This window comes from Sparus aurata, chromosome 13, assembly GCF_900880675.1.
Source record: "Sparus aurata chromosome 13, fSpaAur1.1, whole genome shotgun sequence".
Taxonomy (NCBI): domain Eukaryota; kingdom Metazoa; phylum Chordata; class Actinopteri; order Spariformes; family Sparidae; genus Sparus; species Sparus aurata.
In genome coordinates, this window is record NC_044199.1 from 9,562,645 (window position 1) to 9,590,250 (window position 27,606).

Below are 27,606 nucleotides of genomic sequence, written 5' to 3' on the forward strand. Positions count from 1 at the left end.
TCAGTGACAGACGGGGTGAATTAGGGGAAGTGTTTCTCAATGTAGTGAGGACAGTTCTTGTGTGTGACCACAAGTGTGGCGGACGCTACTTAAAAAGCGTAGCTTGGCATGGTACCAATGACTGGAAGAAGTTAAACCACAGCAAAGCTACCTGAGGAATAAATCTAGTTTGGCAAACTAAAGCTATTTACAAATAAATATATCTGCATGTAAGAAATTATCAAAAACTTAAAAAAAAAAAATAGATTGTACAACTGTAATATGAAACTCTAACAATGTGTCATACAAAAAATTCACATGCCAGCAGAGGTGGAAAGTTACAAGGTACAAATACTTGGTTACTGACAAATAACATATAATTCAAATTACATGTAGCTCACTATTCCACAGCATTGGTTACTGCAACTGTAAACATCAGGAACTGACAACTAATCGGGACAAGGATATGTATAAGGGTATTTTACTAGTGTTACTCAAATATTTTTTTCATATTAAAACAGAACTTGTGTGCACATTCATTCATGTCTTATCACTGTGACCTGGTGCGAATATAGTTATATATATATAATATCTACCATGGTAGGCAGGCAGGCTGTACAGCAGTCCTTCATCGAGGTAGAGGCCTAACCCGTTTGGACACAGGGAGTGGAACTCAGCTGAGTGGAAAAGACCAGGCAGAGTTGAATAAACAGTCCACACGACAGAGTAGATACAGAATATTACATGATGTTCACCTTTTAGGTCAATTCTCAAAACATACCCAATATATTGACTTAAAGACCTGCCAATACTCGCTGCACGTGTAGCTTACAGTAATGTATGACTTGGTTGAGTGTGTGTTCACTCGCACTTTTCTCTGGTAAATGTACCTGACTGGGTGACAGGGCAGGGGTAGATCTCACAGTGGTCTCCCCAGCCCACTCCAATAGAGCAGCAGCACTCCTGCTTGGTGACGTTGGTGGCCAGGACGCTGTCGCAGAACACAGTGTCATCGAGGTTCAGGTAACACTCCTTTTTCTCGTCCATCAGCACTCGAACTGCTGCAGGAGTAAACACCGTGGGCGTTAGGAAATCCAGTGACTGGACTGGACTGTTTTTTTTTTTTCCCTTTGGATTTTAATGCTTTGAAGCCTATAATTCAGTTCATATAGAACGCAGGATTTGGTGATCTATGACCAATGATTATAATTGTTTGGGCTTTGAGGATTTGCAGGCCAAACAATTATGGTTGGTTTGAATCTGAACTGACATGTTTTGGGTTCGGGACAGGCAAGGATCAAATGTTCAGGCCTGGTTAAAGCTGCGGGATAAATGTGGGTCTACAGTAAAGCAGAGGGAATCAGAGCAGGCTTACCCTCACAGCTGTGCTTGTCCTCTGAGAGGACATAGCCGTGATTGCAGACACACAAATACGAGCCGGGTCTGTTCTCACAAGAGCCGTAGGGCTGGCAGAGGCTTCTGTCTGCACATTCGTCTATGTCTGAAAGGGAAAACACACATGCTGCTCACACACAAGTATTTGTTTCAGTCCAAACACAATCTGAGACACAAACACAAAGATTTTGATCTATTTTTTTATTTTTAAAGAGCCTGAGAGTGTAGTCATTGGATATATTTAGCTGTATTATAGCTTCCAGCTTATTCTCCCTATAAAACTTTTCGCTTTGTGAAAACTTTTGGAACTGTTTGATGTTTTTTTCATTATTACTGTTCCTATTCCTGTTTATTTATATCTTACTCATTAGTTTCTTTACTTCCTCCGCCCTCATATGTCCTTAGGTCCTTTTTTTACTCCTATCTTCCTTGTCTGGCTTCATTTTTTCTTGTTAAGCACTTTGTAACATTGTTAATAAAAGTGCTTTAAAGTTATATATTATTACATTTGTTCAGGCATTTCAAATATTTGAAAATTTGGTGTCAGTAGTGAGTACTTTTTGACTCAAAATCCCACCGTGCGATGTCATTGAGAGACACCTGCCAGTGATGATGCATAAATAAAGAGTCAAAAGTTTTAACAGTTACAGTTTACTGTTTACATTTGGGTTGATGACTGAGTTTCCATCATGCAGGACATAATGAGTGAGTAAATGAGACTCATACCCTGATTTTATTAAATTTTTTTTACCAGAAGTTTTATAAAAGTCAAAAGGTAATGCATGCCCTACTTTCTCTGTCTCTTAAAAGAGGTGAAAGAACGGTAGAAGCTTAAAGCTACTGTACATGAGCTAGCTACTAGCTACTAGAAAGATGTTCGACAGCATTCTGTTTGCTAGAATTGTTATGACCTCGATGATATGAAGAGACTGACCTTGGCATCTCCGGCCTCCGATCAGCATGTAGCCCTTCTGGCACTCACAGTGGTAGGAGCCCATGCTGTTGATGCAGCGGCCCCTCTGACAGTTTGACGGCCTCTCACACTCATTGATATCTGAAGGGAAGGAAACAGAAACAGTGTTGGAGTGTGAAGCATGTGTTGGAATTGTATCAACGAACCGGTAAAAGCCAGACTGAGCCCAGTTATTCCTGAATTTTACAGTCCAATTTTATCCATTGAGTTTTTCAGGTGACAAATAATTCCATATTGGTAATTCATGCCTTCACAGTGGCTGCCCTCCTGTGTGCGCTGGTATCCCGGGTAGCACTGGCACTGGAACGAGCCTTCCGTATTGATGCAGCGGCCGTAGGCACACAGCCTGACGTCCTCGCACTCATCGATGTCTGTTTGGGGAAAAGGCAAAACATGCAATCTGTAGCACGACAACGAACGCCAAATCACTCAACGGCACTCTGAGGAACTTAGTGGATGTGATGTCACGTTAAGGAGAGGTTAGCAGGACTTACCACTGCAGCCTTTGCTGTCTGAAGATGGGAGGAAGCCCTCGTTGCAGAGGCAGCGGTAAGTACCAGGGAGGTTCTCACAGCGGCCATTAGGACAGATGCCGGGCTTCTGACACTCGTTGATGTCTGGAGGAACATGCAGGAGAGATTAAACGAACATTGCAGTGATGCAGTGACATGTTTTTATGGATAGATAGTTTTATAGTTAGTTTAGTAAGTTCAACTGCACATTATTGACTTAGTACAGCAGGTTTTGACTTTACTTCGACATTTTGTGTTATTTAAGTACAGATTCCTTTTTTTTTTTCCCATAATTTGCATGGTATTTTCTTTGGGTTACCTGATACCGATACTAATATTTTACATTTTATCAGCACTTCTATGGTATGTCATGTTTTCACAAGCGAAGTCTATTTATTATGGTGATTCAGCTGTGATGAGTGGTGCAGAGAAAACTGCTTTAATAACTGATTCATTGAGGGTTCCTACACCTTTACAATGGTTGTATTCAAGCACTTTCAAGCATTTTCAAGCTTTTAAGACAAATTCCATATTTTCCATATACATAAACTCAAAATAATTTTTTCATGTATTCACACTGAATCCGATGTAACCGTGCTATAAACAACCAAGGGTACGTTTCGTGTTAGCACGGCACAGAAGGCTGAGAAATCAAAAGGGGGGAAAAAAGTTTCACATTTCAAAAATCCGTACGTAGAACTGGCTTCCTACTTCCTGGCTAAGCCGATGTGAACCAATGTAACGTGATAGTGGTGCAAAAACATATTTTCAGAGGTCCAACATTGATGAGGGGAGTGATTCTGCCCTACATGTGTATATTTGGCTTTTCTACGGGCATTTTTTCTGCTGAGTCAATGTATGTGAATTACTGCTCATTGTGACTGATGCTGTCCATTTTTCACAGTGCTCAATTATTTACACATTTACAGTCAGATAACACTTAAAAGCCTTCAATTTGGTGGTGAGCCACAAAAATATACACAGAGAAAAAAATGTTTTTAAAAGGTAAATGAGTGATACATTGTGCTGTACAGCTGGGTTGTACTCACCATAGCAGATGCCATTTCGGGCCTCATGACCAGGCAAGCACGGGATGCACTCGTAGGAGCCCGGTGTGTTCTCACACTGCTCATTGGGACAAGTGTCGGGGTTCAGACACTCATTTATGTCTGGAATTAGTGAGAAGAAGTTTCACATACTGTTGTTTAGATTGGCCACAAGTATCCCAAACAAACAAGCATATTACAGAGACACGGACATAATGAGCGCCGCGTCACTGGAAAAACTTCAGCACAGAGCTCCATAATGGCATGATAATCAGTGTCTTTGTACCTTCGCAGACCGTATGACGGTGTGACTTGCTGCGAAACCCGCTGTGACATTCGCATTTATAAGAACCGGGCAGGTTCACACACTGGCCCCCGACGCCACAGATGTCCTGCTTTAGGCACTCGTTCACATCTGCACAACAGAAAAGGATAGAGCCAGTGAAGGATCTGATAACTCACAGGAGAAACAGTTTAAGATGGAAACCAACTCAATCTAACTCACCTATGCACTTAAGTCTCCCGTGCTGCACCATGTGTTTATATCCCTGACGACAGTGGCACTTGTAACTTCCCTCTATGTTGACGCAGAGGCCTCTGCCATGGCCGCACGGGTCTGACTCACACTCATTATTATCTGGACAATAAGGGAGAAGAGTGAGAACACACTGACTGTACAGGACGGAAACAGCGCTGAATGTTACAGACAGACAGCAGAGAGTCATAAAGTTCAGAGGACACCGCACTAAAACGTCTTACTACCAGTTCTATTCACATACATCTAAGAAAACATAATGCTTGCGTTCAAACCTTAAAATCAATTAATACAGACTTGAATGTTTGAATGAAATACCTGATTTTGTCTAACTTTATTGATTTTGTTCATGTTTTGTGCTCTTTAAATCACATTTCGGTGAGCATTCCTAGTTGTTAATTTAATTATGAGTTTAATGTTAATGTAATATTAGAAGTTCAGGCAAGGACACATAATAAGCACCTCATTCATTATAATATGACTGACAACTGATAAAGTCCAAGCATCTTTCCTACATTTCCCATGATGCATGATGAATACAACCTTTCATTAGAAACATATAAAACACATTATACTGCAATACATAAGTTGTCCTGCTTATGACGAGCTGAACTGACTCCTGCGTGTAAAATTAGCTCAGTAAACTAAAATTCATCAATACAGTAAATTTAATAATATCATACGCAATCAAATTTGTTTTAATAGGACCAATTATTATTGGTAATTGTGGACCAATAATAGCTGTAATTTATAATGTAATTACTATTTTCGGTTATATAATTATAAAGTCAGAGGTGAATTGGTTTTAGCAGGCAACACACAAGAGGCACGGCAAGGATCAGGTCAGGGTCGGATAAGAATAGAAACAGCCAGATATTTCCCGAGGCTTGGATCAGAAAAATGTGTCCAATCTTTTCATCTGTCACTCGTCATTTATCTCTTTTTTTTTTTTTTATCCGACACTGAGGGTGATTGGATCCAAGAGCTGCAGTTACTATTTTTGAACACAAACACTTCCTGGAACTAGCTCGACTTGTGTTTGCCAGGGGGACACTCGCACATAAAGCAACTCCGAGAGAACATTTCTTGTGGCTTCTCGTGGTTCAGCCCTACACCTCCTCTAACCACCGCCTCTTACCCTCACAGATGTTCCTCTGCGGGTTGAGATGGTAGCCGGGGTGACAGTGACAGATGTGGCCGTTGAGGCTGTTCTCACACTCCCCGTGACCACAAATGTTCCTTAGCTTGCATTCGTCTGTCTCTGCTACAAGAGAGGACCAGCATCATATATATAAACATGCATATATATATATATATATATATATAGAAAACACACAGTAGATGTGATCACTTAAAGGGACAGTTCACCTGAGAATGAAAAATCTACGTTTTTCCTCTTACTGGTGATGGCCAAAGCGCCTCGTTTGCTTACACTGACTGTTACAGGTGTTTGTCTCTTATTAGTAATAGCAAAACGATTTTTCCAAGGCCTGTAATAATAAAAAACTTAAACAAAAACATCAAAAAATATTGATGATAATGATTTAACGACTAATCTCAAATATTGAAAAAAATCACGACACAACTCTTATCATTTCAAAAAAACAAAACTCAGCAACTCACGCCAAAAATCTAGATAAGATAATAGGAAAAAAACATGTTTTTGACTTTTGGGTGAAATGTCCCTTTAATATAATATATTAATGGTTTCGGATTTTAGGTTCAGCGTGGGTGTTCTCAGCTTGACATAAAGCTGGGAACACCCAGGTTGACCCTATTATCCCAAATCTTCGGCCAAGTTCACACAATTCAAGTCTCATGAAATGCCTTGGACTTTTTTAGGTGTCGCTCAGAGAGACAGAAAGATGCTTTCCAACAATCATAAGTGAAAACACGAGGCAGGTTAGACAGAGCAAGAGAGCTGGGGAGCAAAACAGATGGAAGCATTAGTTTCCAGCTCTTCTATGTAAACCCTGCCGTGTTATTTGGTCAGTGTTTATCAGTGATATCTTTGGCTGAGAGTTTTTCTTACTTTTTATGGACATGGTTGTGGAAGTGTGTGTTACATAACCGGCTTTTTAAGAATAAGAACACCTGCTCAGAGGGTGAACATAGCCTGGGGCTGGTTCATGCATCATGGGTGAAAACACACAACATGTGAAGTGTCAGTTAAGAAGCATGCCTCCAATCGGATTTAACTTTTAAACCGTACCCGCCCATCCACAGTGGACCTTTTGCATGCCGTCATAAACGATGTTAATCACATGGAGAGAGTCAACATGTCATTTGTGACTGGCCGTTGTGTGTCGTCAGTTTTGAAGCACATGAAACATGAAGCAGCCCTCACAGAAAGTAACTCCCTATGAGCTCAAAGCAGAACAGATGAGTGTGAGTTCGAGGTTCGCCGGCGACTCACGCAAGACTTTGGTCTGTGTTTCGAAGGGGACGCTCTCTGGGGTCAACCTGATGATCGTCGGAGGGGTGGGTTTAACAACTGTGGACCCAACAGAGGAGACATGAAATGGACAGACCTCAGGAGGAAATGTGACATTGTAAACTCTAGATACTCTTGTCTTCACTACAGTAGGACCCAGTATCATAAAAGGCGTTTCAGCATGCTCTACCACCCATCACCAGAGTTACGGAGGACGAATGTGACTACTGGTGGAGGGAGAGGTGAGTTTACCAGGCACGCGAGGACCGCTGGTGGTGGTGGTGGTGGGAGCCTGCTGGGCAGCCGTCGTCGTCTCTGGAGGCCTGTCCTGATCGAAAGAGATAATCGTGTTTAACAACAGCGGAAAATCAGTTGCTTCTGCAGAGTCAAATAATGAAATCGTGTCTTACCAGCCAATTTGGTCCTGCAAGGAAAAGAGACAGAGGTGTGTTAAAACTGGGACTTCACACGAGAACTCTCTAGTAGAAATGTTTGATGAACAGCACTTGATGACTCACCCTCCTTGGGAGGGAAGATGATGGTCTCTCTTATATTTTGGAGGAAGTAGCCTTTCCCAGCAGGGCAGATCTGACTGAAGGCCACTGAGAAGGAGGAGAGGATTTTACTGTTACTTCATTGCACTTTCTTGGAATCTCACATGTTCCCAGTCACTAAAGGAACTCCAGCTCTTTGCTGAATCACTCTTTTGATACGTGCAAGCAGCAGAGGTCACTTTGCTGGAAATCTAACACGACATGAACGGGATTAAAGAATGCATTAAAAAAAATTTTTAAAAACCTAAAAAAAAGTGATGAGTTAGGGTGAAAGTTTGCTTTGGAAAGAAATCCAACCACTTCGCAATATGTTAGTAAAAATTTAAGAACAGCAGACAGTGTTTACACATGGATGAAGAGTAGAGAGCGTTGGGAGCTGGAGCCTGATGTATCGCTCCCAGTGAATATTTAATATTAAAGGCTAAGTTCACCCAAAAATAAAAATGAATTCACTATCTTCTCAGCCCCATGCCGATGGAAAGTTGGATTTGTGTTTGTCGTCCACAAAACATTTCCAGAGCTTCACCGCAAAACAACGTTGTGGCGTTCTCGCGGACACCTGAAGTAGATGGGGGCTTGTTTTAAAACTTAAAAAAAAAAAAAAAACAACTGACAGAAAAACATAAAATGTCTCCATCCAGTGCAATCCAACTCTCTGACAGCCCAAACATACCAAATGGATATGAAACAACGTTATTTACACCCTTTTTTTTTAGGCTGAAATCTTCACTGTAGCTGATAAGCTAAAAGTGTTAGCACGCACCCTGTTTGAGGTTGGAGCACAACCTCGATCACCGATCGAGGGTGTAAATAAATTATTTTCAAATAGATTCGTAATTTCTGGCCCTTAGGAGATTTGGATTACGCTGGGCAAGCTGTACGGAGTCTATACCATTTTTTTTTAGGTCATTTTGTCTACTTCAGATGTCATTTTTTCAGCACTGTTCTGTTGTGAAGCTCCAGAAATGTCTTGTAGACTGAGAACCTCCACCCGCCTTTCCATCAGCATGACGGTGAGTAGACTATAACTGAATTTGACATTTTTGGGTGAACCTTTCCTTTTTATCCAATACAGAAAGCGGAAAAAAAAGAAAAAAAATACACATAATGAGTAGCAGGTCAGTTCTGTCAAATCTTAAATCTCCAACTCAGCCCAACTCAATTCAACTCAACTCAACTTTATTTTTTACAGCACCTTTCATACAAACAAGCTGCCAAAAGTGCTTCACAACGTTGAAACAACACAGACCAATATTAAACAGCAGTGGACAATACTATGCAGGACTAAAAAAATGACAACAGATAAAACAACAAAAAGGTTAAAAATCAATGAATAAAATATAAAAGTCAATAAAAAAAAATCAAAATAAAATGTAAAAAAAACTAAGCTATTACAATACTCCAAATTAAAAGCCAGATTAAAAGAATATGTCTTTAATTTCCTTCCAAGAATATTGACAGAGCTCGCCATTCTTATATCCAGTGGCAATGACCTCCAAAGTTTAGGCTCATAAAAATGAAATACATTAAAAAAATAAGTAAATAAAAAAATGGCACTCTCCCCGGTAGTTATATGTGACACATAGGGAACATTTTAAAGAAAAGTGGTGGAGGACGTTAGTGGGAGGGCTCAGGGTAACATCGGGGGTCGTTGTATAAAAACGTCTTGCGAGAGAGGGATCTAATATTCAGCAGTGCTACATCTTTACATTCTCCAGTTTTTCCAGATTTAACAGAGTGTGATGAGTCAAGAGGGGTGAGATACATTAACATGCACTTGAGCTGCGTAATGATGACTTGGATTAATCATTACAATGCATCAACCTTAATGAGTGTTCTGGTAAAAAAAAAAAAAAAAAAAAAATCTTTTAAAATGAGATGAAGCCACACATGCATGAGATTAATATGAACTTTAAAACATTTGAAAGCAGCAAGAATAGAAAAAAAAATCTACCGTTACACATACATTTATGCAGTGGAGAGTTGACATACCCGGGGTGATGCTGTGTTTGTTAAAGTTCTTAATGTGTTCACATGCAGACAGACAGATGTCATTATGACAACAAAATGTCCATTTTTTTTTCTCAGCCTGTTACTGCTCCTCTTCGTCTCCGTCCACTCACCTGTGCCCACCTGAGGACATCTTTCACAGTTGCGTCCCCAGGCTTTGCCCACAGTGCAGCAGCACACCTCCTGGGTGAGGGGCGTGGGCAGAGGATGCTCGCAGCCCCTGGACTCAGACGCTAACCGGAAGCACTGAGCCAGGTCATTTGGAGACTCTGTCTCTGACAGAGGAGAGGTTTCATTTGGGAATGAGAATCACATTTTGACATGAAAAATGACATATCATTCAAGTGGATAATCAGAGAAAGCAGAGATAACCAAAAAAAACCAAAAAAACCCCCAAAAAAAGACAGGTAGGCCTGTTACTCACCAATCACACATCGGTTCCTTTCTAACACCAAACCGGCCTTGCAGGAACATTTGAAGCTCCCCAGCGTGTTCAGACAGTCTCCGTTCTGACAGACGCCCTGCATGGAGCACTCGTTGATATCTTCCAGGTCGGGAGGTGGCGTGTAAAAGAGAATAATCATCATTTTCATTTACTTTCAAGGATGACATCTGTGGCTGTTCGAGGGGATATAAATGAAAATGTTTGTACATTCGACATAAAGTTTGATATGCACTTGAGACTTCAATAAAAAATATTGTTAAAAAAAAAAAAAAGGATGAAATCTATTCAAACAGCAGGAGATACTGGAGTCTTCTCACATAGGGAAGTGTAGCTTTAAACCGGGAATGACAGAGACAACTCCCAAACCGAGCTCTTATCTGTGATTTGTCCTTGTTACGAGCTACATCCTGCCTGTGTTACCTTGACAGTGTGTGCTGTTGAATCTTTTATAGCCTTGTGGACAGGTAGAGTCGTAGTCCTCCACAATGGTCTGCTTGACCGACGCATCTGAGGGAGGAGAAATGGAGTTAAATTAGGATGATACAAACCAAAATAAAAGCTGCACAGGCCCTTCCAAACAATGATAACAGTTGTAACGGCGGTTTGAACGCTTAGTATAACAATAGAATTTCAGCTCCTGTAGGTATTTACGCCAGAACCATACTTTAACAACACCTGGAAATACAAACATTATGGGTTGCTCAGCCATTATCTCCAAGCACGCACGAGATGTTTTTCCTGATGCCACTGCAAACGCCAACTTTTGTAATTCAACACCAGCTCACGCAGCCACTGGCCAGGTGTGCAGAGGTGTAACAGAGAGAGCGAGCTCTGAATTCTCTCTGAAGCTCTCTTTTTTCATTCTTAATGCTCAGTTTTAGTCCCATCTGACTGGTCAGCTCCAAAACTACCTGACCCAGAGCTGCTAGAAACGACAGAGCAGCTGTTCTAGATCAGTTCTTTAGGGGAGGCGATTAGCTTAGCTCAGCTTAGCATAAAGATTAGGAAATATGGGAAAATGGCGTGGCTTAAAAACACACCTACCAGCACTTCCAACACCGACGAACTATCTCCTTTGTTCAATCTGTACATAAAAGAAAGTACACTGAAGAAAAGTTTTGGCTTCTGGCAAGAGGGCTAGCAAATATTTCATTTATTGAACTATTCCTTTAACATGTGCATGAGTTTCTAGTCTAAAACCACAGAAACAAACATACTAAGCTTTATAGAGCTGTTATAGAGGCAGTACTGCATTTTTGACTATGTTATTGAAACACAGCAGCCATTCTCGCGTCGTCCCTCTACCGCAAATATGGATCCGGAGCCAGGAGGCAATTAGCTCAGATGAGCATAAAGATTAGAAACTGGGGCAAGTCTGACTCTGTATGAAATGAAAAAATACACCGACCGGCGCTTCTAGAACTGCCTTAACAACATGATGCATCTTATTGGTGCAATCTGCGAACAAAAGAGAAAGTACAGATGACAAAGTTTTGTTTTCCAGCAGGAAAGCCAGTAAATGTTTCTTGTAAATGTCCGCGTTTTCCGTGCAGACATCAGAGCGATGTTGATATTCTTATCGACCGCTCTGCCGCAAGACGAGTAAACATACTTCCAAAGTGTCAAACTACTTCTTTGGACAAACCGAGACTTTCTTTTCCTCTTTCTTTGTTTGTTTTTCTTTTCCCTTATAATGCCAGATTCTTTATGGGGCCCTTTGATGAATTGGAGCTCGTCATAGAGCAGACTGCGAAAGTCTTTCATGAGGTTTGAACTCACAGTCTGACAATGTATTTTCCCTGTGCTTACTCTTAACCCTAAATGAGCCGTGAACCCCCGACGCACAAAAATAACGTCCTACTCTCTGCGAGGGAGTAAAAAACACGCAAGGCGGTTTTATTAGAGAGACGCCGCACTCGCACAAACACAATAAAAAGAGGGGCGAGATCACAGCTTGCTTTGCCTTTTTTTTTTTTTTTTTCATTTAAAAAAAGGTGTTGCTTATACATGGATATGAATGTAACAGGAGAGACAGAAGTCTGGGCAGGGATCCAGTTATCTAAAGACTAACCAGACGTACAGTATCGGGTTTGTCAAAGGCTGCATTGTCTGAGTCAGAGTTGGGAGACGGAATAATAGCAGAGTGGAAAAACGTGAGTAGCCAAGATTTTCTTGAAACTCAATCTTCAGCTATGTGATGACAGTCCTGCACTGGGCAGGCCCATAGGAACATGCTTAAGTAGAGGGTTATTTTCCACATTCCCTCTCCCTGCCTCACTGTCTCTGTGTGTAATTCCCGTAATTTCTTCCGTTTTCTCCTTCCCAACTGTTCACACACTCCCTGCCTCACCACTAACTTTCATGTGTACATTCTTCACAGAGGCACACCGTGATTGTTTTAATCCAGGGCCGTAATTTCACAAGGTGGAGGGTATGAATTGTCGGGGAGAAGCTCGACATTTTTGGCTCCATAAACAATCATTTATCACCCCCGAGAACACACAAGATGTGGATCTGACAGAAATCGAACACGGGCTATTTTAAGAAAGACGATTTCATGCTGCGCTTAGCACAGGGTTAAAAGCAATCTCGCAACGTCCACACCGGCACAACACAAAGGGGGCTAACCCTGCCGTTAGGTGGAGCTTGCTGGCCCAAGTCTCAAATTTGTGGGATTATCCTCTAAAAATCGACTAAACATGGGGCTAAAAGGTGCCAGTGTGAAAAAAAGTTTAAAGTAAACAGTGGATGTTGAGAGTAGTCGAGCGTCATCCAAGAATGTAAACATTAGCTGTGTGTTCTAACATGTAACCCAGGGCCAGTGTGAGGGTGGAGTGTATCGTATAGCCCCGGGAGGAGGTTAAACAATGTGTGTGTGAGGTCGCTGCATTGTCAAATCTGGAATTAAAATCCATAGAAAACTGTAAACAAAAACTTCAAACTCCAAAAATGAAAGCAGCAGAGATTTCCTGATGTAAATGTAACTCACTCGGTAGTTTGGGGCACTGATAACACTTGTTCTGTCCCCATGAGTTCCCCACGGTGCCGCAGCAGTCCTCCTGGTTGGTCAGAACAGGAAGCGGGGTGCTGTTGCACTAAAGCGAGACCAGACAGAGAAGCATTATCAGTAGGAAATGACAAGACAAACACTTTTTTAATTTTTTTTTCTCGGGATTGTCCGTCACTTTTTTAGCGCGCGTCGGCACTCACAGCTTGTTTGGGCGTGGTCTCCTGGAAGCAGCGCCCCTTCGGTTTGTGCCTCGAGGGGATCGGGCGTTGCCCCGTCTTGTGAGGAGGCTTGATATCTAATGGGTCGAGGGGTTGAATGACCACATGGGTGTCCGGCGTGTGGTGAACGCGTAAGTTTATCTGCACTGAAAACGGAGAAAAAGGAAGACATTCGAATACATTTTCCTCGTCACTCAAACCGGCCAAGAGTTGCAAACGCTTGAGGATTAAAAGGCAGGCACCTTCAGACGAGTGGTGCCCTACTTGTGTCAAGGGCAGGGTGAAAATTGAGTGCGTTTGCGTCAGCTGGGTGCGCCCTATGGCCGACTGCTCCCCTAGTTTGAGGCCGTCTGGCTTCAGAGATATGGGGTAGATGGGCTGCTTGTTGCCTCGCGCTGCCTGAGCTTGCTGCGTCTGGTGGAGGGGAAACTGGCAGAGCCGCCCGGTGAAGCCCGGCGGGCACAGGCAGTGTTTCCTCGAGCTGCACACTCCTCCATTCATGCACGTCAGGGGACACACAACTGCAGAGAGAAGGAGAGAGAGAGAGAGAGAGACAGGCAGGGGTGGGGGAGAGACTGTCAGAGACTCCCATCGGTCAAAAGTTCACAGCTGTGAATCACACCAAGACACATGAGCGACACAAAGAAAAACCTTTAAAAAGTTGCTCCCCCCGAGACGCTTATTCATCGTCTGGATTTGCTCATTTTGAGTCCACTTACCTTCCGAGGCAGACTTTGGAGGTTTATGACGATCACGTGAAAAGCCCAATGATTTAGTGTTATATCACATAAATACAGCAGACGGACGGAGAGGTCTGTGGCATGAGAAGGGCTGTGTAAAATCGTATCGGCCTGACAGGCTAACAGGTCCTTCCAGCCAGCGAGCGGGAGAGCAGGCAGAGTCACCGATCTGTTTAACCGCTTCATTCGGACATGTGGGAAAGACCTCGGGAATCTACAAGGAAAGCTGCCGGTCTGCAGAAAGGTTCACGGCGTTTACGGTGTCCACTGCCGGTTTTATTGGGTCTCCCATTGTGTTTATTTTTAAGTTCGCTTGTTCTTGAAATTCCCACAGCGGAACAATCAGAGGAAAAGAAACCGAGAGCGAGAGAGCTGGGCTTTGGGTTTGTATGATCATATTCTCTACAGAAGCCTTTTTTTTTTTTCTTTAAATGAATACGGCCAAACCCCTGAAAAATTGCTGTGACCCTAAATCACCTCCGGAAACCAAACAGCCATCGAAGAACTTAAAAAACTAAATCCAGAACAAATGAACATGGTGCTTTATATGTAAATGTCTGGTTTGAGCTGAAATGATGAATCGATCAAATGAGGCGTGAATGGGGAATGAATGAGGAACGTCTCGATAGTTGATGAATCGTTAATGAGAAATTCCTGAATAACTGTGATTCGAGGACTATTGACTAAGTCAAATTCCAGCACGTGACTGTTTTTTATACTGGTGCTTTGAATGGACACAATACTGAGAGTGTCTTGGAGTATAAAGATCTTGGTATCTTTCACACTGAAACACTTGACAGCAAGCTAACACAAAAAGAAAAAAAAGATATTTGTACAGAAACAGAGCTGCTCATCCTACGCTCCATAGGAAGCGGATTACTGAGGCCGTCTTCTTGTCTGTCTTGGATTACGGTGGTGTCGTCTATAGACACACCTCTGACTCCTCTCTTAAACCCAGAGATTTAGTTAGATTCATTACTGGTGACAATGATTCTACTTGACGTGGCATCCAGTGTGAAAGGTTTGCAGGGCATCCCTCATAGGAGTATGTGATGGGCACTGGGTTCTTTTTCTCTATAAAGTCAAAATAATATCTATTTCCTGTTAAACCTGTCCCATAATAATTATTTCACCTGTTCTGGTGATTGGATGATGCTCAAAGTCCTGCATGCAGACGCTAAATTCGGGAGCGTTTGCATGCAGTACGGAAACGTACCTATATTTTTTTTCAGGTTTAAGTGTACTTTTGACAGCAGCTATTTCTGTTTCATACATTCTTCTTCCTTTTTAAAAACCTGGTTTACATTACATACGTTACAACACGTCGCAATTGAGCCACTGAGCGACATCACTGGGGGCAGTTTATCAGATTACATGCAAGCTTCCTCTGGAGCCACGAAGGGCTTTGTACTACTCTCTAATGTGTAAATCGGTGGAGTCACCCTTTAAAAACTTTAATTTAGTGCCGAGGTTTACGCCAAAGTTACATTCACCATAACATACGATTAATTTATTGCTATACGCTGGTTTGGACACAGTGAACTACCACTTCTACTTCAACAGCTGCTACTATTTCAAATAAAACAACTAGTATTACGACAACAATTCCTACCAGTACTTTCCCATGACAAGTGTAAGTTAAGGAGAGAAAGTACTCCTGTTTTCCGTTTAGTACACTTGTCAGTTCAAAACGTAATGCGCCACAGACCGGCCTCGTCGCCCTTTCGAGTCGCAAAAACTGCGACATTTGAGCTCGAACTCGTTCTAGACCCGAACGACCCCATCCTGAAAGCAAAATTCTAGCCTGGAGGAGAGGAAAGGAGAGGGAAGGCGGCCTCTTTCTGCTGCCGAGCCAAGTGTGCACACATGGAAGTAATTATATGTGGACTTCTAGGGAGTCTGGGCTGCAGCGTAATTAGGGGACTAGATCACTTTAAACACAGCAGGGACATCCTCACATAGTGAAAGTCGGGGAGAAAAAAAAAAAAAAGAACCAAGAACCTCAGGAAACACCAACCAGTGGGGTCAAAAATATTAATCTGAAGCAAGGTGGATACCTCAGAGGCAGCTACCTAACACCATGTGACACTGGTCTTTGAGCTGCAGGACTGAGTGCAGGCAGCAACATGCAGACTCCACCTGGGAGGCTCGGGCAGGAAGAGAGTAGAAGGAGAGCAGAACACACTGCAGAGGACAGAAAACCCTCTCGGGGATCCAGTTTCCATGCCTCAGATTTCGCCTCAGTACTGGATTTAGAATGAGAGCGAACTAAGAAAGATGCGTGGGCTGAAAATTAGGATCGCAGACACAGAAAGCCAGGAAAAGAACCTCTTTTCCAAATGTGATTACACAATCTTAACCCGCAGTGACGACATACTGGAGGGAAAGTCTGGGCTGAGGCCCCGTCTGGCTGGGGAGATGTCTGAATGAGACAGGCTCTCTGATGTAGCACAGGCCGGGTCAATGCCACACAAACGCACACAGAGGAGAGGGGGAGGAATCAGATCTCTAGATTTTTTTGTGGGGTTGGAGATCGTGAGAACGAGATCAGTTGTGAAGTGAACCCAGCGTGATGCCATGAAACACACGGTGCAAACACACAGCCGCGACTGCAGGCACACCTCTTTCCAAATCTTGAATCACTGTCTTGTTCAAAACTTTCAAATCTTCATACCTCATGTGGAAGACATTAAAATTGTTTTCGTGTAGGTCACATGAGACCAGCTGAGAAACATTTGATTTTATTAAACGTGGTATCTGTCACGCAAAAGCCACGCTGATTATTCAGGCTCGTATCGGCTCCGAGCGCAGTTACACTTCGCAGCTTACTGGTACGTGCGGCGCTCGTGACATTCAGTTAGGCGCATAACAATCTCACATGCTGGCTCGTGGCCGCCGTTATGTAACTGGTCAGTTTTACTATGACTCACGAAGCACGCCGTTTCATCCAGCTCTTCTGTCAACGAAAGGAAAAAACAGAAAAGTATGCACTTCACTGCATAAATAAATTACTTTTTTATGCAGCCCTGATATATCAGATAAGTGACAGCTCTGTTTTTCTTTCCCGGGACTTTGATGTTTGAAGAACGCTTTGATTTTGTCTCAACACACCGTCAGACAGAACAGTGAAATACTGGATGTCTCAATATCACTTCCCCTCAAAGATTGGGAAACGCACATGTGAGGTCAGGCGAAGTGAGTCGGCAGCGCTGACTTAAATACACTTTGAAAGCTATGGAAGGGTCCTTATAAAGGCTCTGATTTCATTATAAACAAAGATTTGGATCTGTTTACATGCTGGAAGAGCACGATCAGGTTTTCTCTCTTCACTGCTAGGCGTCACTACAGCAAGATCTCGCAGCGTGCTAATCTCCAGCTTGTTTATGTCTGCTTCCCCGCGAGATCACACGAGATCCCAGCTTCGGTCTGCAGAGCCACGAGGCCAGAGCGCTTAAGCCTAACCCCTGCTGACAGACGGACAAAAGACTCTTTGCGTTATAGTTATTCTGTCCTAAATGTTACTTTTTTTTCCCGACTTAATTAACTTGTTCTGCGTGTATTCAATCTGCGCACTGAGCCAAAATGATGCAGAACAACAGAAAAACAGTACCTAACCTCCCTGAACTTTATTGGGGACGCGGCGGTATACAGGCTTCTAATGCGCTTATCTCGGGTACTGAATTCTACACTGGGTTTCATGTCTGTCAGGTGATGTGAAAATCTAATAAAGCGTTTGTTCGACCAAATAAAGCCTCTGTTTTGGTTCCTTTGGGGGTGATTGTTTCTGAGCGGAACCCATCCTTATTCAGGGCGGAGGAGTGTTTCCAGGGGTTCTTCTCGCGGCTCCTCGCCCGCATCAAACAAAAGCTCTCAACGACAGGTGATATTACAGCTGCACTTCCTGCCTTTCATTATCCTGATTGTTAGATTCCGTCTAAATCAGCTGCCTCCCGTCTGTTTTGCCTCCAGAGCTCGAGGAGGCACTGAATCATTTTTATGTGTTATATAACACATGCAGCGACTCTTTTCTCCTTCACATCTGCCTCCTTCATTTAAGCTCGGGCCTCGCTGGCTAATGTTTTCAGCAGATCTTATATGTGAATGGGTGTGCTTGTGTGTGTGTGTGTGTGTGTGTGTGTGTGTGTGTGTGTGTGTGTGTGTGTAAGAGAGCTATTAAGTGGAGGCTGTACCGTCTCCTGGAGAGCCGCTGTGGTTTGGGTGACATGCACCACGCTACATAAGGAAAAGAGCGCAGCGGCTTAAAAAAGTTCATGACAAGGATTTTAAACGTTCCCGTTGAATCATCACCTCGGAGTTCATTAACAGAATTTATGATCCGAATTCTGCTCATTGACTCCCCTCGTCTGTTGGCTTAGGCGTCTCGAAGGCCGCCGCCCTCGTTTCTTTTTTTTTTTTTTGTAACCACGCCTTTGTCTTCGTGGATCTAAAGCATTCCTGAGACTAGAGGTGGTGTGTTATTAAAAATCAAACGCAACTAAGAGTTGTTTGGTGGTCTGAATGAATGTGAGGCATGAGCAGGCCGGGGACTAAGACGTTTTTGTTATCATTAGCTTTATTTTTTGAATGCGCTCATTAAACAAAACGGAGGAACGGTAATTAAGGGGTTTGAACGAAGACACACTGAATATAAAGCCTCATTTATACCGTGGCTCAGTCAGCAAGGAGAACATTCGCTGTGGACTTTATCCTGCGCTGTCACGGCTTTTGAAAACTGCAGATATCTTCCAAGACAGCCAGGAAAGCGTATAATTTTCCCATGCAGCGTTCGATCCAAGACAAAAGAAGGGGGGTGTGGAAGTCTTTGTCTTCAGGCTTCTTCTCGTCAGAGTGTTTCAAGTGACATACGAGTGAGAGCTCCTTCTTTGCGGTGTCACGATCCACTCCAAGAGGGAGACAGATCTCCTCGCAGCACGGGCTGGTAGGAGGAGAATAACTTTGTCACACTGTAAATAGCGATATATTATAATAGCAAATGTCGAGTGAAAGTAAAGGGAAATAAGGCAAAGAGAGGCCAGAAGGAGAGATGTGATGTTTCAGTGGGATTATTGTGATTCCCAGACGCTTTTTTTTTTTTTTTTTTTTTTAACTTTAAGGAAAAACATACTGGACATTCCTCAAGCGTTAAGTAAGCAGGCCTGGTGTAACTCACAGGACCGGGCTTAAAAAAAAGAAAAACCATGTCCATGAGAGCACACAGAGGCAGACTGAGACACACACTTTTCATTGACAGAAAGAAAGAAAGAAAGAAAGAAAGAAAGAGTAAAAAGTAGCTAAGTAAAAATTGCCCTCCAAGTGGCCTGTGACCACCCACCCACTCACTCCTGTCTGTCTGGAGATGACACATCCATCAGCCCCCTCCCTCCACGGCGTCCTTTCAGCCGCAGCCGCACCCTCCCGACACAAAAACAACAAATTACAGCCCTACAAACCACAGTTCAAAAGCTCCTCAGCTCACTGGTTTGAAAGCTACTGCTCGCATCATCCCCCCCTGCCATACGCATGGCACGACGGCCCGATCCGTCCCGTTCTTCGAACACGGTCATGTTCTGGCCAGGATTAAAAAAAAACACCAATGAGCCCAGATGCGATGACGCTCAGTGAGTCACTTCCACCGGGAATCGGCGGGCGTCTGAAACAGCCGTCATCGACACTTTCTGGTCAGCCGGCCGACCACTTTCACTGTCACGTCAGCTGATTCAGAAATACACATGGCCGCACCACAATGAGTCCACTGGTGGAGTTTTATTATTTCACTCACTCTACTGTGCTACACACTGCAACTCACTCAGCAGCTCCGACAGAGGAAATTCTCACATTTGGTATCTCACTTTTTTAATCAAAAATATCTTTCTCCCTCAAAACTTTTACATCTGATCCGTGAGCACACGATGGACGTCTTATCATCGTCATATCACACATCCTGTCATCACCGTGAAGTTGCCGGCAGGGATTTTCAGGAAGTCGCTGCACCAGGTTGTCTTGGTTGGTGGTTAATGAGCTGAAGAGATTTCTGGTATTTTGTCAACTTCAGAGTGAGCCAACTTCAGCTGTTTCCCCCTCTGCTTCCGGTGTTTGAGATACGCTGAGCTAACCATCTCCAGTTATGAGGATGGCATCGGCAATTTAATCTTGCACGTACGCGCCGCACTCAATGCAGCACGGGTATCTGTTTGAAGAATGTTTTTTTGGCACTCGTGGATGTCACTTGCCGAGTGTCTCGACTTTCTTCAACAGCCAGTTGGCGATTTCTGACGTTTTGTGTTGGGCATGCGACATAAATTCACCTTTATACCACCAAACAATGAAACACAAGCACATAATAGTCTTTTTTCCATCTTTCTTTTTGCACCCTGCACCTCCTCCGCTTCTCTCTGTCCCACAATTAACGCCAGGGTTTCAAGTGCTGAGGATCAAACAAAAAAAAAATAAATGAGGATGGCCGTTGGATATTTTGCCAGCCCAACACATGGAGATGATTACCAATAAGTCCTGATCTGCCAACGAACACGTTCAGGTTCCACAGGGATGAGGATGCAGGTTTTTAAATATCTCACACCACCCAAGATGCGCGCACTCTAACGTCACTGCAACCCACTCGGAGGCGGTCAGACACACTTTCGCCCAACTCTGCTGATTTAAACTGGTGATCAAACGGTTGGGTTCGGCAGTGCCAACAGAAAAGCTGCACAGAGCTGGAGTTCATTCTCAGTGGGTTCAAGCACTACAAGCGAACCTTTTCACATCACACAGTAATTTGATTCAATGTTATCCTCATAAGGTTCGTTCGATCTGTGTTTAAAAAGCATTTCTGTGAGTATTCCTCTATATTTAGTATTTTCTACCATCCAACGGCATCTTTCACGACCTCGGAGTACCATGACTAAACAACCCAGGGCCCCAAAAACAGTAAACACAGTTCTAGCCACTGTTTAAAAAGAGAATAGGGGACGATCATATGACGTGCTCTCATTCACCGTCAGCTCCAAAGCAGGAAACCGCATCCCCAAATACGCCTACCATCAACTGGCACTGTGAGACCACATACCACACGGAGTGAGAGAGAGCGACGTATGAAGTGGGTCAGACTCCAGCAGCCGGGCCAGACATTGGGAGTAAATGACATAATCACTGCCTTTTGAAAACACAAACCTGCGTACGCATCCCTCCTCCTCCCCCCACCCACCAACCCCCACCCCCCACCCCGCAGAAAATCTCTGTGCTCCGGCCTCGGCCTCAGCTATCCAAACAATAATGCTGCCCTTTGCCAGAGTTGACCGCTGTCACCGAAGGCATTCATTACCTCTCACAGTCAGCCTGAAACAACAGTTTGTTAACCTTACAGAACCTGGATGGTGACCATGAGCAGACTCTGAAGCAGTCACCAGGGTTCCCAAGCCTTTTCCATACTTGAATTCAGGCAGTTTTCGAGCATTCTCATGGCGGTAATTTCACTTCATCACGTAAAATCAGATGTTATCGTGCCATAAACACACATTTTATTCATCACAGCGCTCTAGGGTTAGCATTAGGGTGACAATTTGAAGAAAAAACACCACAAAGCATCATTTTTAAAATGTGTCACCTGTACTGTAATGTAGTGCTTTAGACATAGCAGGCAGCACTGTGTCAGTGCTGGAGAAGGGTCTGACTGGATCAACTGTCATTGTAGTACGAGAGGAAAGAAACACTATGGCTTGTTTGTATCCTTTTAACCAATCACAATCAGCGACGGCGCCCCTGCAAAACATTTGCACGTGGGAAAGCAAGCCCCGGCATTAAAATGGCTACATACCTGCGAATAAACAGCAACTGCTGTTAGCTTGTTTGAGTTTCAGACTGTTAGCAACAAGGTTAGCATTAGGGGAACTTGCAATTTTCACCGTGTGGGTTGCTAGCTCGGAGAATACTGTTGTTGTATCCCACAAGAGACGGGGAAAATGGCAGGCTTAGCATAATGTGATAATGCCGAGGAACACGATAATACATGTTTCTCCAGCACCATCATTGCAGCTCACCAATCGTGTTTTGGTAATGTCACAGCTTTGCAGAGTGGGCGGGGGGGGGGGGGGGGGGGAAAGGCACAAAGGAGAAGTTATCCTTTAAAAACACGTTTTCACAATTCACAGAGTTTGTGAAGTGGTGCACGTATATTTTCCTAAACCTTACCGAGTATGTTTGATGCCAAAACCTGACCAAATAGTGACAGAGTAATGAAAAGAAAGATAAGATAGCAAGTGAACAGTATGACAGCAGGTCCCAAACAGGGTACAAAGCCCAGTCCCCTACATGAGAGTCCCACACTTAACCCATTAAGCCACAAGGACTTTCTCTAGATGTGGACTTCATCGCCTTCTGGTCAGTCGATCCTGGTCCTGGAGCAACATTAATTATGATGTTCACCAACAATGGTGAGATCAGTTACGCCATCAGGCTATACAACCTGGCTGAGCGTATAAAAAAAAAAGTATTACGAAAGCAATGCAGTTACAATTTAAAGCAGTTTCAAGCACTTGATCCCCGAGCCATCATCAGCAGGATCAGGACAAATCTGAGCGAGGAGGTTCGCAATTATCCAAATCTAAATCAAACTCTGCCTTGCACAATGTGATGTTCGCATGTCACGGAAATATGCGGTGTGGTTTCCATCGCGTTTGGGTGGGCACGGGTCCAGCGTTCGCCCGTGACTCCCCTCTGGCAGAGATGTTTTGTGGAGAGAGGGAGCCAGAGATTCAGGCAGGATCTTGGCACAAATGCGGATGATGTCATGTAATGAGTGTCTAAAAAGCCTTGGCTATAGGGGCCGCAGGGCAGGCAAGGTAGAGTGCTGACAGTGCTCTGCTGAGATTATGTCAGATACCTGCCCTGTGGGAGACTCAGCACTCAGCACTGGAGCGCGTGGCAGGTAATGTCTGTAGAAGAGTGCACAGTCGCGGGGCCGTGGCGGCAGGCAGCACTGGCAGAGGCCGTGTTATTCTGTTTACCCTGGCTAATCGCTACAGCTACAGGGTCCTGCAACGGTGTGGGTGCAGTCCCTAGCGCTCGCATTCCTCTGCGCGGCTTTAAATAACTGCTCCGTTTCTCCCCCTCGCTAAGCAAATGGGAGGAGAGTGTTAAAGATGGCAAAGAAGGCTGTTTGTTTGAGCTGGGTTCAGTACACTGCTCTTGAGCACCAAACACACTTAGGCACACGCGAATACACACACTGTTCCCTTGTGACGGTCCAAAACACACCTAATTGCTGCTTTGTTTTCCAGACTTAATTTACTGTTGTGCTTTCTTTTCGACCTGACAGGCAGATCGGGCCGTTTTCTCTGCAGAAATCGACGAAATGAAGGGGTCTGATTTCACGGGAAACTCCCGCTCAGATCGCGCGGATTTTCTTTCGGAACGAGTGTTGTGGCGCAAACCTTGACAAATGTAAACACGGAATGAAGTGACTGTGGATTTGAAACCTTTAGAGTTTGTACATATTTATCGCATCAGCGGGTTTCACATTGATTTAAAGGCAGGGAGGAACAGAGTTTTTTTTAGGGGTTTCACTTGTCTCCTGTGAAGTGCAGCTGGATTGTATTTCATCTTTGTTCGTTTTTTTTTTTTTTTTAAAGTGACCGAAAAGATGACAGCCATATCCGATATAAAACAGACAAGTCAGAACACACTACTTATCATAGCGCGTGTGAGAGGTCTACATGGTGATAGCTCCCACTTGAGAAACAGTGGTAAAAGGTTAATGAGGACGGGCCGACTACAAATAACCCCGTGTATTATTTTCCCGACATGCATAAATAGACAAGGGAGAGGTGACAGAATGTGCATCCATAAATATTAAAACACGGCCTTGACAGGGGGATCAGCCTGCAAACGCACGCACGCCACAAACGTGCATTTCGCCGGAAAAAGTAAGAAGCTTTTCGCGATTAATAAGCTGCAAGTGAATGTGCATGGGGCCTCCCCCGTGCGCGTGTTTTTGAGAGGGTGTGAGCGCGGGAGCCGTGCCCAGCATTTGCCTCTGAGTCCAGTCCAACCTGTGGCATAAAACCCGGAGTGCCGCCGGTTTTTGGTCGCCCCGTGTCAGACCGCCTTCTCCAGAGCCTGGCACGAGAGAAGAGGGAGAGCGTGTGGGGAAGAGCCGAGGGCTCTGAAAGTTAAAATAAACTCCCCTCCTAAATAGAGAGAAAGCAGAACCGGCCCCGTCTTACTGTACTTGACTGACTTGACTTCGTTTTTCAGGCTCCCATGGACCTCTGACCCATGCCAAGGGAAAACCAAAACAAACCACAGGGCTACTACTGTCACTTTACTCTAAATACAGAACCACATGGGAAATCCTGAAATAGCCGTATCCACTTCTCATGATGCCCATTTTAGGGGAGACAAGCCCAGACTTAGATGTGATAAGACCACTTCCTGTGAAATATGAGGCCCTGGGCTTTTTAAGTTATTCCAGAGGAAGATCAGAATCCAGAGCAGGCCGGACGACCGGGAGGCCTGATAATGTGGAGATGCTGCTGAGATGCAGAAGAGAGACGAGACACAGAAGGCAGAGCGGGGGGGGGGGGGCAAGCAGCTGACAGATGAGATGTCTCCGCGCGAGCAACGACAAGAACTGGGCACAACCAAAGGCATGGGCACGGACAGCTTTTTATCCGACCACTTTTATTTTGAAAGGATTGCCCTGATGCCTACTGAAAACATAACTTGCATATAAACAAAAACAGTCACCAAGGATCAAAATAAAGCGCCCTGCACCTCCTCCTCCTCTCTCTATCCTACAATTTACACCAGGCTTTCAAGTGCTGAGGGTTAAAAAAAAAAATAAAAAAAAACATTAAGATGGCCGTCGGATATTTTGTCAACCAAACACATGGAGATAATTACACAGAAAGTCTTCAACATCAGGTTACACAGGGACAAGGAGCGGAATGAGCGTGCAAGTTTTCATAATTTTGTGATTTACTCATCTCTCGCCCCGCAAGACTTACTCATTCTTTTAGTCCTGACATACATTTCATACCTGACTTGAACACTGCACGACGTGGAATCCAAGAAAAAAACGCGCTCTAAACTCTTCTCTGCGTGCCAACACGCCTGGGACGCTGCAAAGTTTCAACGCTTTCATCCGTTTTAGGGAGCGCAGAGTGAATAATAGATGAATATTAAAGACAAATGTGGATTACCTGGAGACGCATGAGCGCAACATTGATGGCATATTTCAGCTTTCTTCGCAGCAGCCTCCATGCGATGCAGACGGGAAGTATGTAGAGTATGAGTAACAGCGTATGTAGTCAAACGAAAAATCAGATAACACATATAAAACCGTGATAACACAGGCGGACCGCTGTGATGTGATGTCGTTCAGGTGATTTGTCCTTAATGGACAGCAGGTAAATCCAGACTGAGACTATCTGCTCTGCTGAACACCGGGCTCGTAGCTATTCTGTCCAGTCTGGGACGACATAATAACAGATGCACAATGTCATTGATTACATATACATAATTTAGATGACTGGTGTTAATGGATAACCTGACGTGCCAGATGGTTTGATACACAGAACCATCTGGGAAGTCGTCCTTAGAAACTGTTTGGAAAGGGCACTTCTAAGAAATATTTGGCACGTTATTGGATGAACCACGTGTCTATCCAGGCTGTTTGAACTTCCCAACGCGTCAAAAACAGGAGCCTGGTCAGTCACCATAATCATCCAGGTTTGACACTGTCTAGAGCTTTAAAGAGCTTTCAAGAGCTAAAAAGTCCAAGTTGGGTACACAGGACTTCCCCCCCCTTGGGTTTGCATTCCGTGTTGACATGACATTATGTAAGTTGTGTTTTCCAGAACATAACCAAGTAGTTTTGTGCCTAAACCTAACCAAACAGTCCAAAAAGTCAACATAGGTCATTATATGAGAAAGGTTTGTTGGCAGGTTTTATTTTGAAAGTGTATACAGATGTAGAAAAACTGACTATTGAGGGGGAGGTAGAGTGTCGTAGTTTCAAGCTGAAGGCCGCCGACCAAGCTGCTGTATTTGATGATCCGATCAATAAACCTTATGAACTAGTAATGGGAGGGTGCTTCCATCAGAGGCAGTTGGTGAATCAAACTCGAAAACCGTATTTTTCAACGAGAAAAGCCTTCAGTGCTATTCTTCGCTCTTCTTTCAATGAAATATATTCTGTTCTATGACAGATGCCACAGCAGCTATGCTAAACTCTTGAGGAACCACCATTGTTGTTTCAAACAACTGCTTCTCCAGCTGGTCCTCACACCTAAACCATGCACTATCACTGCAAGTAGTTCCCTCAAAGGACACTGATTGGTTAAACGCCTGTGTGAATGTTTCTGCCAAATTTTCATGGCAAGTTGTGGAGATATTTCAGTCTGGACCAAAGAGACTGTGACATTTGCCGTCCACAGAGCCACACCGCTAGCACGACTAAAAATATCACAGAACATTGGTCGGCAACACCTTTTAAATCTGGGATTCGCTTGTTTTTCTCCGTTTCGTGTCGTTGAAAATGGAACACGTTGGGTTTCTGGACAGCTGGCCAGAAGAAGTAAACCATGTGGAGACAACTCCTCTGCCAACGCCGACATGTTCTCCAGTTTTTTCTACGGATGTTTAACCCCAGGATTCCATTCAACTTCGAGTTTGGCTTGAACCCATTTCTGTCAAGATTTCCTCAGGCTCTAAAATCTGAAAAGATTCCGGAGCAGATTTTGAGTTTTTCATCCCTTCACTTGATCACGTCAGTCGAGCCCGATGAAGGTCAAAAGAGAACTTTCTCACTCGATTGCTTTCAAAGCTATGGCAATAACGATGACATCCATCCATTGGCTGAAATCCCAGATCCAGAGCTGTTTCTTGGCCCTCGGCCTGCCCGTCCACCAAATTCTGGCCAAATCCTTCACAGTAGAAATCCTCGCACATGCTGAAGCACACGTACTGAAGGTACTTCCACGCGACGGCACGAACTACATAGCCTCTGAACGTTTGCTCAGCTTGGGCCTCGGCCTCGCTGCGCTGATGTCACAACAGGACAAATATGGAAAAGTCTTCATATTGTTGCTGCTACAGCCACGGCCGTTTTAACACGGGAGAGAGAAATTTCCACTTGTCTGCAGCACATTCCTGCTCCCGCACTGCACAACACATGGCTCCTCTGCGAGCTTCCTGCTGCAGAACCTCGTGCACTCGGCGAGGATCCTTTCAGATGCTTCGTGCGCGAAGACAGGTGACTGCGGAGCGGCTTCACTATTCAGACCAAATGTGAAGCAGAGGGAGGTATTCCAGGAATTTAAGATGCCTCTCTTCAATTATTTGACACAGAAGCTCCAAAAAGGTGACGCACCGCGAGGAAACGGGAGCTGAAGAGGACGGACTGGTGACCAAGTCGACTCTCTGAATCTACAGAACCACACAGTGTGGACGAGGAACAATACGGTCACAGAGACACTGGAAGGATTCACCTGACCTCCATTAAATCCAGCCTGCTTACTTCCACGTGGGCAAAACAGCTGGAGAGGCTACATCTGTATGACTACCTACAACTGCTTTCTACTGCAAAACTGTGTGTGTTGACTGTGAGGGGACCTGTGTAACTAATATTCGATAACTTGTTTAGGATTTTTACAGCCAGTCATAACCACAATGAATTGCTTAAGAGCCATTTTTAATTCACTTATACTGACATCTTAGCCTCCCTTTTAAAATCCAAACACAAACAAGCGTGTGAGC

At 44.0% G+C, this 27,606-nt stretch overlaps 1 protein-coding gene across 7 annotated transcripts in view; it reads right to left on the minus strand.

Annotated features, from left to right (window-relative positions):
• ltbp3 (latent transforming growth factor beta binding protein 3) overlaps positions 1–27,606 on the minus strand; it is a 43,896-nt gene that overhangs the window by 10,869 nt on the left and 5,421 nt on the right. For 4 of the 7 annotated variants that reach the window (XM_030438307.1, XM_030438303.1, XM_030438300.1 and 1 more), the window contains exons 2-21: positions 13,354–13,632; positions 13,094–13,257; positions 12,873–12,978; positions 10,304–10,390; positions 9,863–9,982; positions 9,552–9,713; positions 7,393–7,476; positions 7,285–7,298; positions 7,127–7,202; positions 6,857–6,934; positions 5,579–5,704; positions 4,411–4,542; positions 4,192–4,320; positions 3,909–4,028; positions 2,842–2,964; positions 2,596–2,718; positions 2,309–2,428; positions 1,355–1,480; positions 870–1,040; positions 576–656 (exon numbers count right to left, since the gene is read on the minus strand). In XM_030438307.1, coding sequence (XP_030294167.1) covers positions 576–656; positions 870–1,040; positions 1,355–1,480; positions 2,309–2,428; positions 2,596–2,718; positions 2,842–2,964; positions 3,909–4,028; positions 4,192–4,320; positions 4,411–4,542; positions 5,579–5,704; positions 6,857–6,934; positions 7,127–7,202; positions 7,285–7,298; positions 7,393–7,476; positions 9,552–9,713; positions 9,863–9,982; positions 10,304–10,390; positions 12,873–12,978; positions 13,094–13,257; positions 13,354–13,612 — 2,401 coding nt within the window. In that variant the 5' untranslated portion in view covers positions 13,613–13,632. The remainder of the gene's footprint in view (positions 1–575; positions 657–869; positions 1,041–1,354; positions 1,481–2,308; positions 2,429–2,595; positions 2,719–2,841; positions 2,965–3,908; positions 4,029–4,191; positions 4,321–4,410; positions 4,543–5,578; positions 5,705–6,856; positions 6,935–7,126; positions 7,203–7,284; positions 7,299–7,392; positions 7,477–9,551; positions 9,714–9,862; positions 9,983–10,303; positions 10,391–12,872; positions 12,979–13,093; positions 13,258–13,353; positions 13,633–27,606) is intronic. The other 3 variants (XM_030438301.1, XM_030438304.1, XM_030438306.1) reach the window with 3 other exon arrangements.